The sequence below is a fragment of the Lonchura striata genome, chromosome Z (assembly GCF_046129695.1).
Source record: "Lonchura striata isolate bLonStr1 chromosome Z, bLonStr1.mat, whole genome shotgun sequence".
Lineage (NCBI taxonomy): Eukaryota > Metazoa > Chordata > Aves > Passeriformes > Estrildidae > Lonchura > Lonchura striata.
Genome location: NC_134642.1, coordinates 22,326,935 through 22,340,999, shown reverse-complemented (window position 1 = coordinate 22,340,999; position 14,065 = coordinate 22,326,935). Strand labels below are relative to the sequence as shown.

At 37.5% G+C, this 14,065-nt stretch overlaps 1 protein-coding gene across 2 annotated transcripts in view; it reads right to left on the bottom strand.

The window, feature by feature from the left end:
- Window positions 1-11,064: 11,064 nt before the first annotated feature.
- SH3GL2 (SH3 domain containing GRB2 like 2, endophilin A1) overlaps window positions 11,065-14,065 on the bottom strand; it is a 90,811-nt gene continuing 87,810 nt past the window's right edge. For both annotated transcript variants that reach the window (XM_031507295.2, XM_031507296.2), the window contains exon 9: window positions 11,065-12,561. In XM_031507295.2, the coding sequence (XP_031363155.1) occupies window positions 12,362-12,561 (200 nt within the window). In that variant the 3' untranslated portion in view covers window positions 11,065-12,361. The remainder of the gene's footprint in view (window positions 12,562-14,065) is intronic.

Here is a 14,065-nt window from a genome sequence, read left to right as displayed (position 1 = left end):
CCTGACCAACATGGTGTGGAGAGATCTTGCCTTCTATGGTAGAGTAGCTCCATCCAACAAGGGAAAGGCTGCAAATGTCACCAATCTGAACTTGTGTAATCAGGTCTCTGACATGGTCCCCCACAACATCCTTCTCTCTAAATAGAGAAGATTTTGATGGATGGACTACTAGGTATGTAAGGGATTTTCTGGATAGCTGTATCCAGAGAGCAGTGGTCAACAGCTCAATGTCCAAATGGAGATCAGTGATAAATGATCACTTACACATTTTTGTTGGGTCCACCTACTGTTTAATACCTTCATCAATGGCATAAACAGTAGGATTGAATGAACCATCAGAAAGTTAGCAGACAACACCAAGCTCAGTGGCACAGTTGACATGCCTGAGGGTCAGAATGCCATCGAGAGGGACCTGTACAAGCTTAAGGAGTGGGAATCTCATGGGGTTAAACAAGACCAAGAGCAAGGTCCTGTACCTGGCTCACAGCAATCCCCAGTACCAATACTGCTGGAGCTGCGAAATAGACAGAAAAAGAACAGCCCTGTCAAGAAAGACTTGTGAGTGCTGGTAGATGAAAATTTGTACATCAAATGGTGAAGTGTCAAAATGTGGATTTTTACTTTTTACTATCCGTGCGATTAAATATGAATTATGATTTTAAGATGCATAGGAAAACTTAAAAATCTTTCAAAGAGATAGACAATAAATTTTGAATAATTAGACAACAGTTACTGTCATATAGGCTGTAGCAGAAAATTTAGTGCAGCCATTAAAACAGGCAAAAATTCTGGGCATTATTTTCCTCCTCCTCTCTGTTGATGTATCTACCTCCAAACTTCACAACTCAAACTGACCTTTTCACAAACCCCTTTTGGATGCAAGATATTAATGATGAGGTAAATAAAAATCCACTAAAAGGTGCTTTCTAAGAATAAGGGGAAAAAATGAAGCAATATATTGAACACTTCCAAATGCAAACAGCATTTACCTCTTCATCACCAAGATTATTCTCAGTTTCCCCGAATGCTATGCAACCCTTTCTCAGTGGATTAAATGTACTTGCAGGTATCTATCTTGGCTTGATGCAAATTGCTCAAAGTTGTTGAAGAGCTGAAAGTAAGACAAAGCCTTCCTAATTGTGCATGAAAAAGAAACCACAGATAATTTCTTAAATGACATGTCATTGTCATCTATCAGCTTGTCTTCTGTATCTCTAGCTAAATGCCTCTATGAGACTTACATGATATACTTCACTCACACTATCTGAAGGAGCTGTTTGATATATTTCAAAGTTTTCTCAGCTATTTTTATGGTACTCTACATGGAATTAATCTCCTTCTGTTATATATAAAAATGTTTATGTAACATTATATTAAAAAAATAGAGAACAATGCAGCTTCTCCTGTAAAATGAAAATATGCAGGGAATCTAGAGGTGTGATAGTAATGCTTGACATTAGAAATGTTTTCTATAACAGAAAATAGAAAGAAAAAGTAATTGTGTGCCAGCTAGGCAGAGATTTTCAATGTGATAATACTTCTTTTGCACTGTGCTGTTTTAGCATGCAGTTACAAGTACTCAAACACAGTGGAACATTCTTCAGGTCTCAATAGGGCTAAAGCATCCATTAAAAACTTTTGAATTACTTGTAATTAATACGAACTGCCTTGTTCTTCATGTAATACAGAAATATACATATGTCATCAAAGAAAATGGATGAAGTAAGGTTTCAATACAGGGGTTGTGGAGGTGAAATGCTGGTTGTCTCTATAATAAATAAAATTAATAAAATTCTTTACATAGTTGTATATGTTAGAAAGATCTTCATTCTATATTATCTTTTTGAACTACACAAGTGTGAATCTGAGAGAGGGCTGGTTTAGACTGAATATCAGGGAGAAATTACTTATACAGCATTGGGACAGGTTGCTCAGAGAAGTTTGGGTACCTCATTCCTTGAAGTGTTCAGGGCTCAGCTGAATGGGGCTCTGAGCAATCTGGTCTAGTAATAGGTGTTTCTGCCTGTTGCAAGAGAGCTGCTACCAGATGATATTTAAGGTCCCTTCCCAAGACATTTTATGATTTCACAGTTCTATAAGACCCTGTATATTTTAACTGGGTCTAGGAAGTCTTGGTGTAGGTCACATCTTCAGTTACAGACATACTCAAGAGCCTATTGAAAATTATTTGCTAAAGCTTATTTTTCTCAGAAAAAGTTATGACTTATTTAGTTACAAACTGTCTCCAGTGGCCTTTTTATTTTAGAATACTGACTCAGAGTAAAACATCTGAATAAAGAGAATACAGGTTTTAAATACCTTTTATAAAGCTAGAAATAGTAGCTTTTTAAGGGTTTTGTTTATTTGTTTGTTCTTTCGACTGAAACACAGGAAAAATATGGCATATAGAATGCATAAGCAAGAAAAAACAGCAGTCATTTTGCTTCACTGGAACACCTGAAAACAAGATAGCAGAACATTAAGTCTTTTCACTCTCCTTTGGGTCAAAAGTATGAATTTAACAAAGAAAAGAAATCTCTCCACCACTGAGACATTTACATGTAAGAAATTAAAATTTACATTTAAATGTAAGAAAAAAGTTATCTCTCACAAAAAGGGAGAAAATATTTTGAAGCAAGGAAACTTCTATTATTTGATAATAACATAATCTCATGGGGGAACAAGAACACCAGAAAACATGACATAGATGAGCTGATACTTTATTAAGTAGATCAAACCAGCAGGGCTGGTGTGTTAGGCAAAGGATTTTGCACACTTGTGGACGTGCAGAGAGTTTCATGCTAGAATGCTGACGATGCAGGAAAAGTGACTCTGTCTAGTTGCTCCATGATGGGCTGTGCCAGAGAGCATGGCAGACAATGCTTTAACAGTTGAATTCTGGATGTTCTGTTTCTTCATGGTGCCAGAAGTCCACATACCAGCTTCCCCAAGCCCTTATTGCTGGGGATGTTTATAGCCATATGCTGTCTCAAACAGACACACAGTGGTATCACACTAGGCCTTTCCAGCTGTTTCAGGGATGTTCTCCTGGCACTTTTTGATCCATGGTCCATATTATGGCTCATTTCACTCAGTTCTTGCTTGCTTGTTTGCCTGTCACCTGTGGCTTATTATGCTTAAGTACCTTAGGGAAATGGTTGCAATAATCCTGCAGCAAATAAAAATAATTTGAGACAAAAATATAAAATATTTGGAAAAGAATGAAAATTTAAACACCCTATGAAAAGGGTTTGCTTTTAGCCATCACAAGACATTTTGCCATCTATACTGTCTAGAAGTTTTGAGCACCTATCACAGCACAGAATATCCAAATAATTTGGCATTGAGACTCCACATTCCTTGGAAACCTTGTGTTTTCTAATCCAGATGGATTTAACTGTAGGGAATTCCCTTAGGTCTTTAGCAACAAAGAACTAGCTGATACAATTGCTGTCACTAATGATGCTTTGAATGGACCAAGGGATAAAGACAGCAAAGATTGGTTGCTAGAAGGGATTTTCCAAATCTCATCAACAAAACATTTCTACTTTGCACATTCACGATACTTGCAAGAAATGTGCTGACACTGTCATGCCTGGAGCAGAGCTTGTAAGCCTTCCCTCCTACAGTGGTGTGCTGGTGGAAACAGAAGCCAGTATCCATGGAGATCTATCCCCACCCTTGTGTTCTTCACTTATTTTTCTGTTCCAATAAAGACATAAAAAAATTTAGTTTCTTTTTGTCAGCTGTTTTCCTTTCTTTTTAATTAATTATAAATGGTCAAAATGATAGCTAGGAATAGTGAAAGTCTAAGGAAAGTGTGTTTGTGCATGATGCTGGACAAAGACACATTTTACAAAGCATTGGGACTGATGATGACATCTCAGCTGGAGTCATGCAGGGACACATGGCAATGATTTGCCATCACTCCTCCTGTACCTTTGAAATCCTGACTCTTCTCTGCCTCATCTACACCAAGTTTCCAGCACCTTAGTTTGTTATCTTCTTGCTCTGTGCACTCTCTGCTTCTATACATTGGCATAAGGTTGGTATGATTACATTCTAGTTATGTGGATGGTTTTAAGATTCCTCATAAAGAGTACCTATTTTAGCATTTTTAAGAGGTATTTTCAGCTTTGCTGTTTACCAATAGGAATAATTTTTTTAATGTCCCTGAAGAATAAACATTACTCTTAAAAACACTTATTGTTCCTTATTCTCTCACTTATATCTGGCAGTCAAGTTACAAATTTATTAAATTCTTAGACAGTATTAGTTCCCACAACTCCTCTTAGTCTCAATGCATTTTTAGAGAAACAAAACACATCTGAAATTACCCTACACTCAAAGTGAGCACTGAAACAATGATTTCAAAACACACTTTGCAAAAACAGGTTTTAATCACTTATTCCTCAAGGACTCAAATATAAAATAGTTATAATAAAAAAAATCTGCTACTAGAAGGAATCTCAATTAATATATGTGAAATATTTAGGAAACTTCAGATGAAAGATGCTATGACCTATCAGAATATTCACTTTCTAATACATTCCTTGAGACAGATGGATTGTGTGACAAATAATTTGTGCCTGAATTAACAATTTCAAAACCTATTCAAATTTTTATTTTTATGTTTTCTGAAGGTGAGTATCTGCAATTCTATTATTATATGGGGCAGAGGGCAGAAAAAATCTTAGTCTAAGTGTGTGTGTGTGCCTGACTGAAATAATAAAATTTTGCTCTGGAATGATCTGACAGTTAAAAATAAGTTTATACAGAACAGATTGGCCATGTGGATACTATTCAACTGTTTTACAGGACTTTTCAACACTTAGGTGTATTTTATTAATTGATTCTGAAGGTCTATATGAAAAAAATCGCCTACCTTATGAAAATGTGACAGATGAAAGCAAATAGGGTGAGCTTTAGCAATTTCCACAGATTGTGCTTCTGTGTTGTTTAGGGAATTTAAAATTTTAATATTCAGGTTTTGATGATATAGAAAAAGCAGACTTTCAAAATTATCTTTGTACAATAGCCATTATCTATAGAAGTCTCTACGTCTGTTAACAGTATCTTTTAAAACTTTAAATTTCAGAAAGACAGCGCATGTATTTTAAAGTTAGCAATACTAAAATGAAATGTCAGGCTGCCCTCTGCTGGCTCACAGTGGTGGCACCAAACAGTGACAAAATTCGGGCGTTTGTAACGCACCGTGCTCCAAAATCCAAAAGATCGACAGCTGCATTTAGTTTCAAACGTCTTGCACTCGTTAAAAACAGATTTATATCCGTCCCACGTTTTGAAAAGGTGGCGGTACCATAGGCTGTATGCAGTTTGAAGAAACAGACTGTCTTCTCCAGTGGCTGCTGTGTGCATGTCAGAATGAACCAGGATCATAATACATCAACAAGGCTGCAAGGCTGTGCATCACCAATTGGCAAAATGCTTTCCAGGGCATGAAAAATAGTTAAATTTTATACATCTCATGAGAACCTACAAGTTCAGCAATTACTGTGAAATTCCTGCTTCACCACGATCTTTCCCTGCTCTAGTTCCCCATAGGAGCTGTGACAAAAATGGGCTACTGACCTGTGTTAAGCTTAGAAAAAGATTGACAGTAGCACACTATCAAAAGGGAGACAAACATCAAGTAAACAGATGCCTCAGATATCAAGTTAAAGGCCTTATTGTGCAAACTGGAAATATTTGCTCCAATGTGACAGCAGCTTACTGGTAACCATTAGCATCCATTGTCTGACATGGGGAGGAAGATTTTAACATGTATCTGTGAGTCCAGTTTCTACCAGGGTTTTAGTATTAATATTAGCATTAGTATCTCCCAAAGTATGCACAAAAGCCAGATAAGCAGAACTTGTTTCTTGATAAAACAACAGAATTTTTTTCTCAAGTCCATAGTGAAAGCTCTGAGAGCTTTATGCACATTCACATCTATCCTTAACCACTCTATGAAATACGAATTATTATCATCCTTATTGTACAGCTGGATAATTAAATATAAATGCATTTCCAAGACAACAAATCTCTGTCAGCATGGGAAATCAAATCTATTCTGAGTTCCATCTTAGAACCTAAAACTGATCAGGTAGCATGTGAACTCCTGATTTTGGGAACCATAAGATGCTGCTTGACTTCCAGCCCAAAGCAAAAAATAACTTCATGATGATCCAAAGTGAAAGGAAAGAGTAACTTTATGATGCTTCAAAGTCAAAGCAAGAAGCAGTTTCTGGGAGAAGGAATAGTGAGGATGTGATGAAATTACCTATAATACCCTACCTCTGGAAGCTTACTCATTTTTAACAGCTATCTCAGATTTACACAAAGCCAAGATACCGGTTCTGCTCTGTCATATTGGACATTGTGGTGCACCAGGCTTTTTAGCCTCTTGATCAGAAGTGTTAAAATTATTATATAAACATGCCAGCTGCCTTCTATTTACTTTATAGCTGTAGTTTGTTCTGCTCCTGGAAGGCACTTTAAAGTACCTGCTTTAGAGGAGTTGCAGAAACTGATCTGCTGCCTTAGCACCACTCTTCCCTTTACCCCACAGAAGAACTGGGTACAACATTTGTAGATCACTGAAGATCATTTGTAGATAATTGAAGATTACTGTAGGACTGATGGAGCTGATGCATCTGCATCTTCCTCTAGACATCATCACTGGTGCTATCATCACACTGTATCTTTTCCTCATGGTTCAAGTTTGTATTATAGTAACTGGAGCTGCTTACAAGATATTGCTGCCTAATGTAAAAGAACTACGAGAGGCCATCTTTTTCTTTTAAGCTTAAGAATTAAATTATGCTTGCAAGGTTTTCCATTTATGACTTTTTATCTTTGAGTCATTTCCGATCATGTTTCACTTCCAGGCTAAAATCAGAGAAATTCCAGGAATACACATCCTTTACCTAGAAGAACAGAAAAGAAATTAAATTCCTCCCTCTTTTCCTTACTCTGCTGCTCCCTTATGATTTAGGAAATATTCATTTCAAATATCACCTGAAAATTCAACAATAAGAGGGGATGGTTCTGGTGAAATTTCCTACTAGCAGCTTGAACTTCCTTTCTTCCTCTAAAACTAAGAAGGTCTTGCAACCCCCATACATGGGCATAAGCTTCAGGCATATGATACCTCTTACATTCCTACCCAGGATCTTCTGGTGATGTGGGGAAGATCCATGCAGGTGCAGATATGAAATGTTTGACTAGGACTGCCCAGTTAGATTAAGTGCTCCAATTTTCACTCAACATTTTAGATGTATTGAAGATCAAATCACCCAACAGATCTCAACATAAATCAAGAAAATTTAACTGCATACTGAACTGAGTTCTACTTCCAGAATTGATAGAAGATTATCTATCTTATCAATTGCAAAGGGTCACAAATGACTTTTGCCATGCTTTCATTGCTTCTGAATAATAAATACTTGAGAAACCTTATAAACCTGAGTTTTGATGGTAACTCAGCTAAGTAAAAACTCAATGGGCACTTCCAGAAACCAAACTTTAAATACAGGCACTTCAAATGTATGTTGAATGTTTGAAATTTTGCCAAGGTACTTGTGGAATTATTCTTCTGCAGTCAGCTTGATGCAAGTTATATACTGTGACATCCACCATCAGATGCCTCAGTATCCCTCAAATACTTCAGACAGTCAGCCATTATAGCTGTAAGAGTCAAAATGCATAGTATATGACAGCTTTTATAATGCTATGATTTTACTATTTCCAACAGAAAAAAAAATATGTTCTACCTCTCCTAAAGAGAAAAAAACTAAAAATTGGGAAAATTGCACCTCCAGCTTATATATGTTCATTAGAAATTCTACTAGAACAGCTGTCTTGGTGATACGCATTACAGCTAGTGCGTGCCTACTGAAGGATTTTGCTGCCCTTGGGAAGGCTCTGAGCACATGACACATCCCATGTCAGTGACTGCTGAAGGACAGGAAAGTCCCTAGATAAGCACTATTGATGTTGGTTGGATAAATTGCTGAATCCTACCGTTTCAGACAGTGACCAGAAGAAGTAACAGCTGTATCTGAAGGTGCTGGTTAAGCAGATCTTGTCAGAGAGAGGCCCAGCTTCTCCTGGAGTCTCTCCATTCACAGATGAGGTGAGACAGAGGAGCTTGAACCCCTTTATCTTTCCCTGGATTGTTAGTGCTTCAATTCCATGCATTACAAAAGGTGGAGAGAAAGTGGAAGATACAAGCCCTAAGGACAGTGCAAGGGAGAATAAGAAGCATGAGGGAGGCTGCCATACCCCATTAAATGAGCTGTGGGCCAGATGGCTCTCATTACAAAGATTTCGGCTTGTCCACTTTTTATCCTAGAGGCACCTGAAAGGTGCTTTCTCTGTGTGTCCCAGAGCTACCAGAGCTTTCAAGAACCAGCAGCTCGAGGAAGGCATAGCAGAAGTTGCTGTTTCTTTGACTGCTCCACTGTGCTACATCTCCAAGGAAATACTACAAAGATAAACAGCTTAGAAATTTTCTGTACATTACAGTGCACAGCAGGTATATGTATGACAAATCTGTTCCTATCTTCTGCAACACGTTAGATCAAATGGTAAGGAAAGACAGCAAAGCCTTCTGGAAATTTCACTGAGTCTGTGTTTGAACTACCAGAGTGCTAAAAGTTTAAAAATTATAAAATCATAATTACAGAACATTCTAGACATTCTGAACTTAAGTTTAAGACAACCTACTGTGCTTTACAGAAAATTAAACATATCTATAGAAGGTACTTGCTTTTAAACAGTGTTACCTGAGTATACACCGAAATTCATTCCATCATTTGCCTATCATAAAGTCAGCCTACTCCTGTGCTGGGAAGAAGAACCATATCCACTGGCCTACAAGCACCTGAATCCTTGCCTTCATGATATATGAGAAGCTTAGCATGCATTCTGAAACAGAACCATTATAATACAAGTGGCTACAAGGATTTGCAAGACCTACAAGTGTGAAACCAGAAAAGAAGTCCTCATAGCAATTTTCAAGTCTTGTCAGAGTAGCTCATGTGGGAAAAGCAGTATGACTATCTTCAAAGGGTGAATTGTCTGTAAGCCAGATTCGAATTCTGGATGTGACTGCCATCTTCTTTCTTTCTGAAGGGAAGAGGCAATTTTAAAAGAAAAACTCCACATTTTCAATCACTTCTTTATTTAGATGGAGAACTGTTCAGGGAACTGTTGGGGTATTTTGCCATGTTCTTCACATAGATTCACTTTGCAATAAATAAAGCAGGCTAAGAACCTTACAGTTCAACAGAAAAAAAGAAAGCAACATGAAACCTAAAACATTCAGCTATATCTCGCAGCTGATATCTCAGTGCTGGCAGGTTTCCTAATTTCCTGTGACAAGCAGTTCTACAGCCAAGTTTGGTAACCAGGAACCTATGTCATATTTTTACAATATTTCTGAAAACATACATCTTAGGAAGCAGGATGACAGGAGCTGCAAGTTTCCCAGAGAAAAAAGATTTCATCCATCAGCATCATATCTTATGTGATTCTAGAATCAGAGTCATGGAGCACCATAGACAAAGTTGTGAACTATCTGATGTGCAAAAGCAAACTTCCTCCTGCTTTTGTCTTGATCACCCTCTTTATCCTAGTACTGAATGTTTAGATACAAACTTTTGTCAGCCTGGTATTTCCTCTCTTAGCCAAGTCAGATTTTGATCCTACCACCTATTCTCTACAATCCTTCTGGCCCCATTTGTTGAAAGACACTACCATTCCCCTATACCTTAAAAACCAGGGCCCATCAGCAGGGTGGGGCAGTACTGCATACCACCCTTTTGCTCTAAATCATGTAAATTTATCTCTAAGGTTTGTTGCCCTGTGGTTGCATGCTCTCCAGAATTGCTACAGAATTATAATCTGACAAAACAGAGGTATGCCAGTGCAATACCAGTGACTGCTAGGCCTTGATAACTAACATAGTTATTAGTTCTCTAACTGGTCATAGCAATACTAACAGTAATATGGTACCATTAATGCATCTGTTAAAATGCTTCAGGTCCATTGAGTTTGAAACAGATTTCTTCCAATCACTGACAGAAACTTCCTTAGAGGCCAGCCATAGGATTTAGGACTGAACTGTAATAAAAAGTTACAGGAATTGTATCTGTATCTGTATTTTTTCAATAGTTTGGGTTGTAAGGGACTGTAATATGTCACCTAGCCCAAGAACTCCACAATGAGCATCTTCATCTTACATGTGTTTGGTCAGACCCCCGTCCAGCCTGACCTTGAACTGAGCCTTGAATGAGGTGCTATCTCTGAAAGACTCTTCTGCTCTGTCAGTCTCTGCCAGCACACACTGGGACACCAACATACGGCAGAGAGCAGAAGAGGGGGAAAATAAGAGTGAGAAACACTCTTAGCAGAGGGAACACCAACACTGAATAACAATGAGGTGAAGACAGTTTGTGAAACACCAGCAAATATTCACAGTGAGTCCTATGCTCAACTCACAACTGAAAAGGGGGAAAAAATGAGGAGGGAGAGGCAGCAGGGAGGAGCTTTCATGGACATACAGTATACCCATAAGTACCCATGCCAGTGAGCAGCTGGTGGGATTTGAGCTTGGGAACAGGGACAGGAAAAGTGAGTCTTTTTGTTCTCACTGCACAAAAATACTTGAATTGTTTTAAATCAGTTTTCTCCAAGTCTGTTTTGCTTGTAACCATATGCCTGTTTTTACTTAAACCATAAGTAAATTATAAGCTACCAAGTCTTTAAGCTTCACTAGCATTGTGGATGCCAGGGTTCTTTGATAAGCAATAACTTGTATATACAAGACTGCCTGCTAGTCACTGAGAGACGAATTTAATGTGGTCATTGTTAAGTTCATCCTGCTTATAAAGGCCATTATATGCATGAGATGAATTTGACTGAAGTAAAATGATAATGCAAAAAAAAAAAAGATTTTTCACATTTGCAGGACATGAGAATATGCTTTCTAAAATAAAATTCTTGTTAGCTGAAGTTATCAAAGCAGATTTTAAAGCAACAAAGCAATACTCCACAACATTATTCTAGTTATTCTCTCAGCATTTATTTGAAATAACAATATTTCCATGATATAGTTTATACATTAAGCAGTAGGGAATTGTCTTTATTTCACATCATCCAGTACTGAAGTGGCACATTCAAAGCAGCACATTAAACCTCTGATAGAGTCTGTACAATTTAGATAAATAGAACTCTGGATAACTAAACTAACAGAACTTCTGCAACTGTTACCAAAAGAATGCCAAGAAGCTAGGCACAGCACTGTACACACCAAGTGCAGGAAGGAGGAACACAGGAGAACCAACTAAACAGATGGGAAATGTTTTTATATATACAGCCACATGTCTTCAGTTGCGCAACAGAAAAATAACATGTTTTATTTTGTCCTCATTGAGGAGAGAGTATGCACAAATGATGTTCAAAGAACACATGGCAGACAGAAACAAATGAAATGAGGGTTCTGTTTGGTTGGTTACTGTATTCCTCACTGAATGAGTTTACAAAGGATATCTGGTGCTTAAGCAGCAAGGTTTTGTGCCAAGACTTGACAAGAACATTAAATAAATGCCAGTTTTATTCCCCATCTTGCCCATTTACTGGCATTTTGGTGAGCATGCTAAAAGTTCCTGAAGGGCAAATTCAGGTGGTTTGTGGTCCAACATTTCTACTACAGGAATCCCCATTTGATAGCTTACAGTTTACCTCTGGAGGGAAATAGGTCTTTTAACAATGATTAAGAATATAAAACTTAGCAGAGAGCAGCAGGACACACAGTACAGTGGTTCACTTTCTGAGAAACCAGAGGATCTACACTTATGCTCTCTCTGTGAGAACAGCCAGCCAATTTGATTGCAAGATACAATTCTGGTTAGTCAATGTTAGACCTGTGTGAACTGTATCATTAGGAAGGGAAAGATGGAATGGCAAGAACTTTTCCCTCTTTTTATTGAGAACTAAGACTGAAAAAGTAATACGGTGGTGATAGGCATTATCTTCCCAACACCACCTTCACTTCGGGCTACTTCACTATGAATTAATTACCTGCTTTGCTTGCCATCATCTTCCCCATTTCATCTCACTAATGGCTCTGGTTACTACCAGGCCAGCACAGTCAATAAACTAACCCACGCTATGCTGGCTCAGAAGATACAACGCATCACCACCACATAGTATGACAACACGTAAACCAAAGATGCTCATTAGGAATTGGTAACTCTAACCACTGCAGTTTGCACTTGTAAGGTGTAAGAAGCAGCATTTTGAAAGCAGTGGTGCTGACACAGCTATCTGCGTCAGAGGTGGCGGATCAGCATTCCTAATTGGGTAATGGAACTAGAATATCAACATAATTGATGGGGAAGAAGCCTGACTGGCCATGAAGCATCCCCTCATACCAGTTTTCATCAATCTGGTTTGTGAGGGTAATAATATCACCCTCTTTAAATCCCAGCTCCCCTTCATTCTCTGGTTCAAAGTCATACAGAGCTCGGCAGCATGGCTGATCCATGTGAACACCTAAGGAGAGGAAACACAGAAACATGCTTAAAAATCTCAACACTTCAGAGTACTCATTTTACTCCTGTACCTATGACAGATTTTACTGTTTCTGTTCTCACTAACATTCTGATGACAGTTCTTTGGTAATACCTATATTTGGACTGCCAAACTCTGTTAGAAGACAACTATTGGCTTCTGACAATCTTCAGATACTCTAAGTGCCTGCTGGTAGAAGTCTGAGAATCCCAAAAGATCCAAGCTATAGTCAAGCCCAGACCTGAAAGCACAAATATGATAAATTTGGAACCTAATTTTTATTTGTTAATAAAACACAAAAAATTAAGCAAAAGCCCTAAAATATTTCCAGCTTTACTGGCAGAGAGATGCTTTGACTGTTTACCTCAGATAAGCAGTGTAAGTGGTAGCTTAAAACAACAGTGGAAATTTAACTGTGTGTTTGCCATTTATTTGGAAATTTCGCTGGTACCCGCTATACACACTGTATATTATCCTAATACTTTGAATTTCAGTATCACACTTCAAAATACTTTTATTCCCCATTCCCACAAAACACGTTATTGAAGAGCCATCAGGTTAGATTCAGAAAAAGTTTGAAATTGAGAGCTTTCTAATATGCTAGTTCATGAATATCTGACCATAAACTCTTTAGGATGGCTAATGGATATTATTATAAGTCATTAGTTTGATTGAATTTTCATATGTTATATGAAATTAACAAATATACTCCCTCTTCCCTCCCTCTGAAGTCACTATATCTTCAAGCCTACCAAAACCAAAATTGTTACTTGTCAAAATATTTAGGATTTATCAGCACTAAATTGTAAGAAATCATATCCACACCTGAATTTTCACAGTAAAAGTTAATACACTTTCAGTCATCTGAATGAACCAATACATGCCACTTCACCATACTGATAGTTCTAAAAATATATATTCTACTTTTTCATGAATACTGGCTTTAAGATGCGTAAGTTTTAGATTCAAACATTATGCATATTCGTTTATAACACTTACTCTGGCCAGAAGGCCCATGCTTGAGTTATTTTAGAACAAAAATTTTCCACTTCTACAGATCTCAATAGAGAAAGTTTTTCAAATATGAGACTTAATTTATTAAATGCTATAGTGAAATATTTTCTTTACATATTGCTCAGAGTGTATTTTGGTTTCTTTGTCATGAAGACTACTGTGCTGACATCAACAAGCCTTACAGCATGTTTGGTATCGTCATTGCTACCAGCTGAAATTTAGAAGAATTAGCAAATAAACTCTTTGAATTAATCACTCCAAACATATATTCAAGAATTTTCAAAGAACGCATTTCTCTGAAACCAATAAACACTTCTGAAATACCTCTGAAACTAATAAACTGAAGAAAATGTTAAATACTGCTCTCTGAAGAGGGAAATATAAATGCTGGAGAGATACATGAGCATCAGTCTGCTCTGGCTTAGCACAGACAAGTGTTCATAACACTACAAGAAAGAAGTAAAGAATAAAA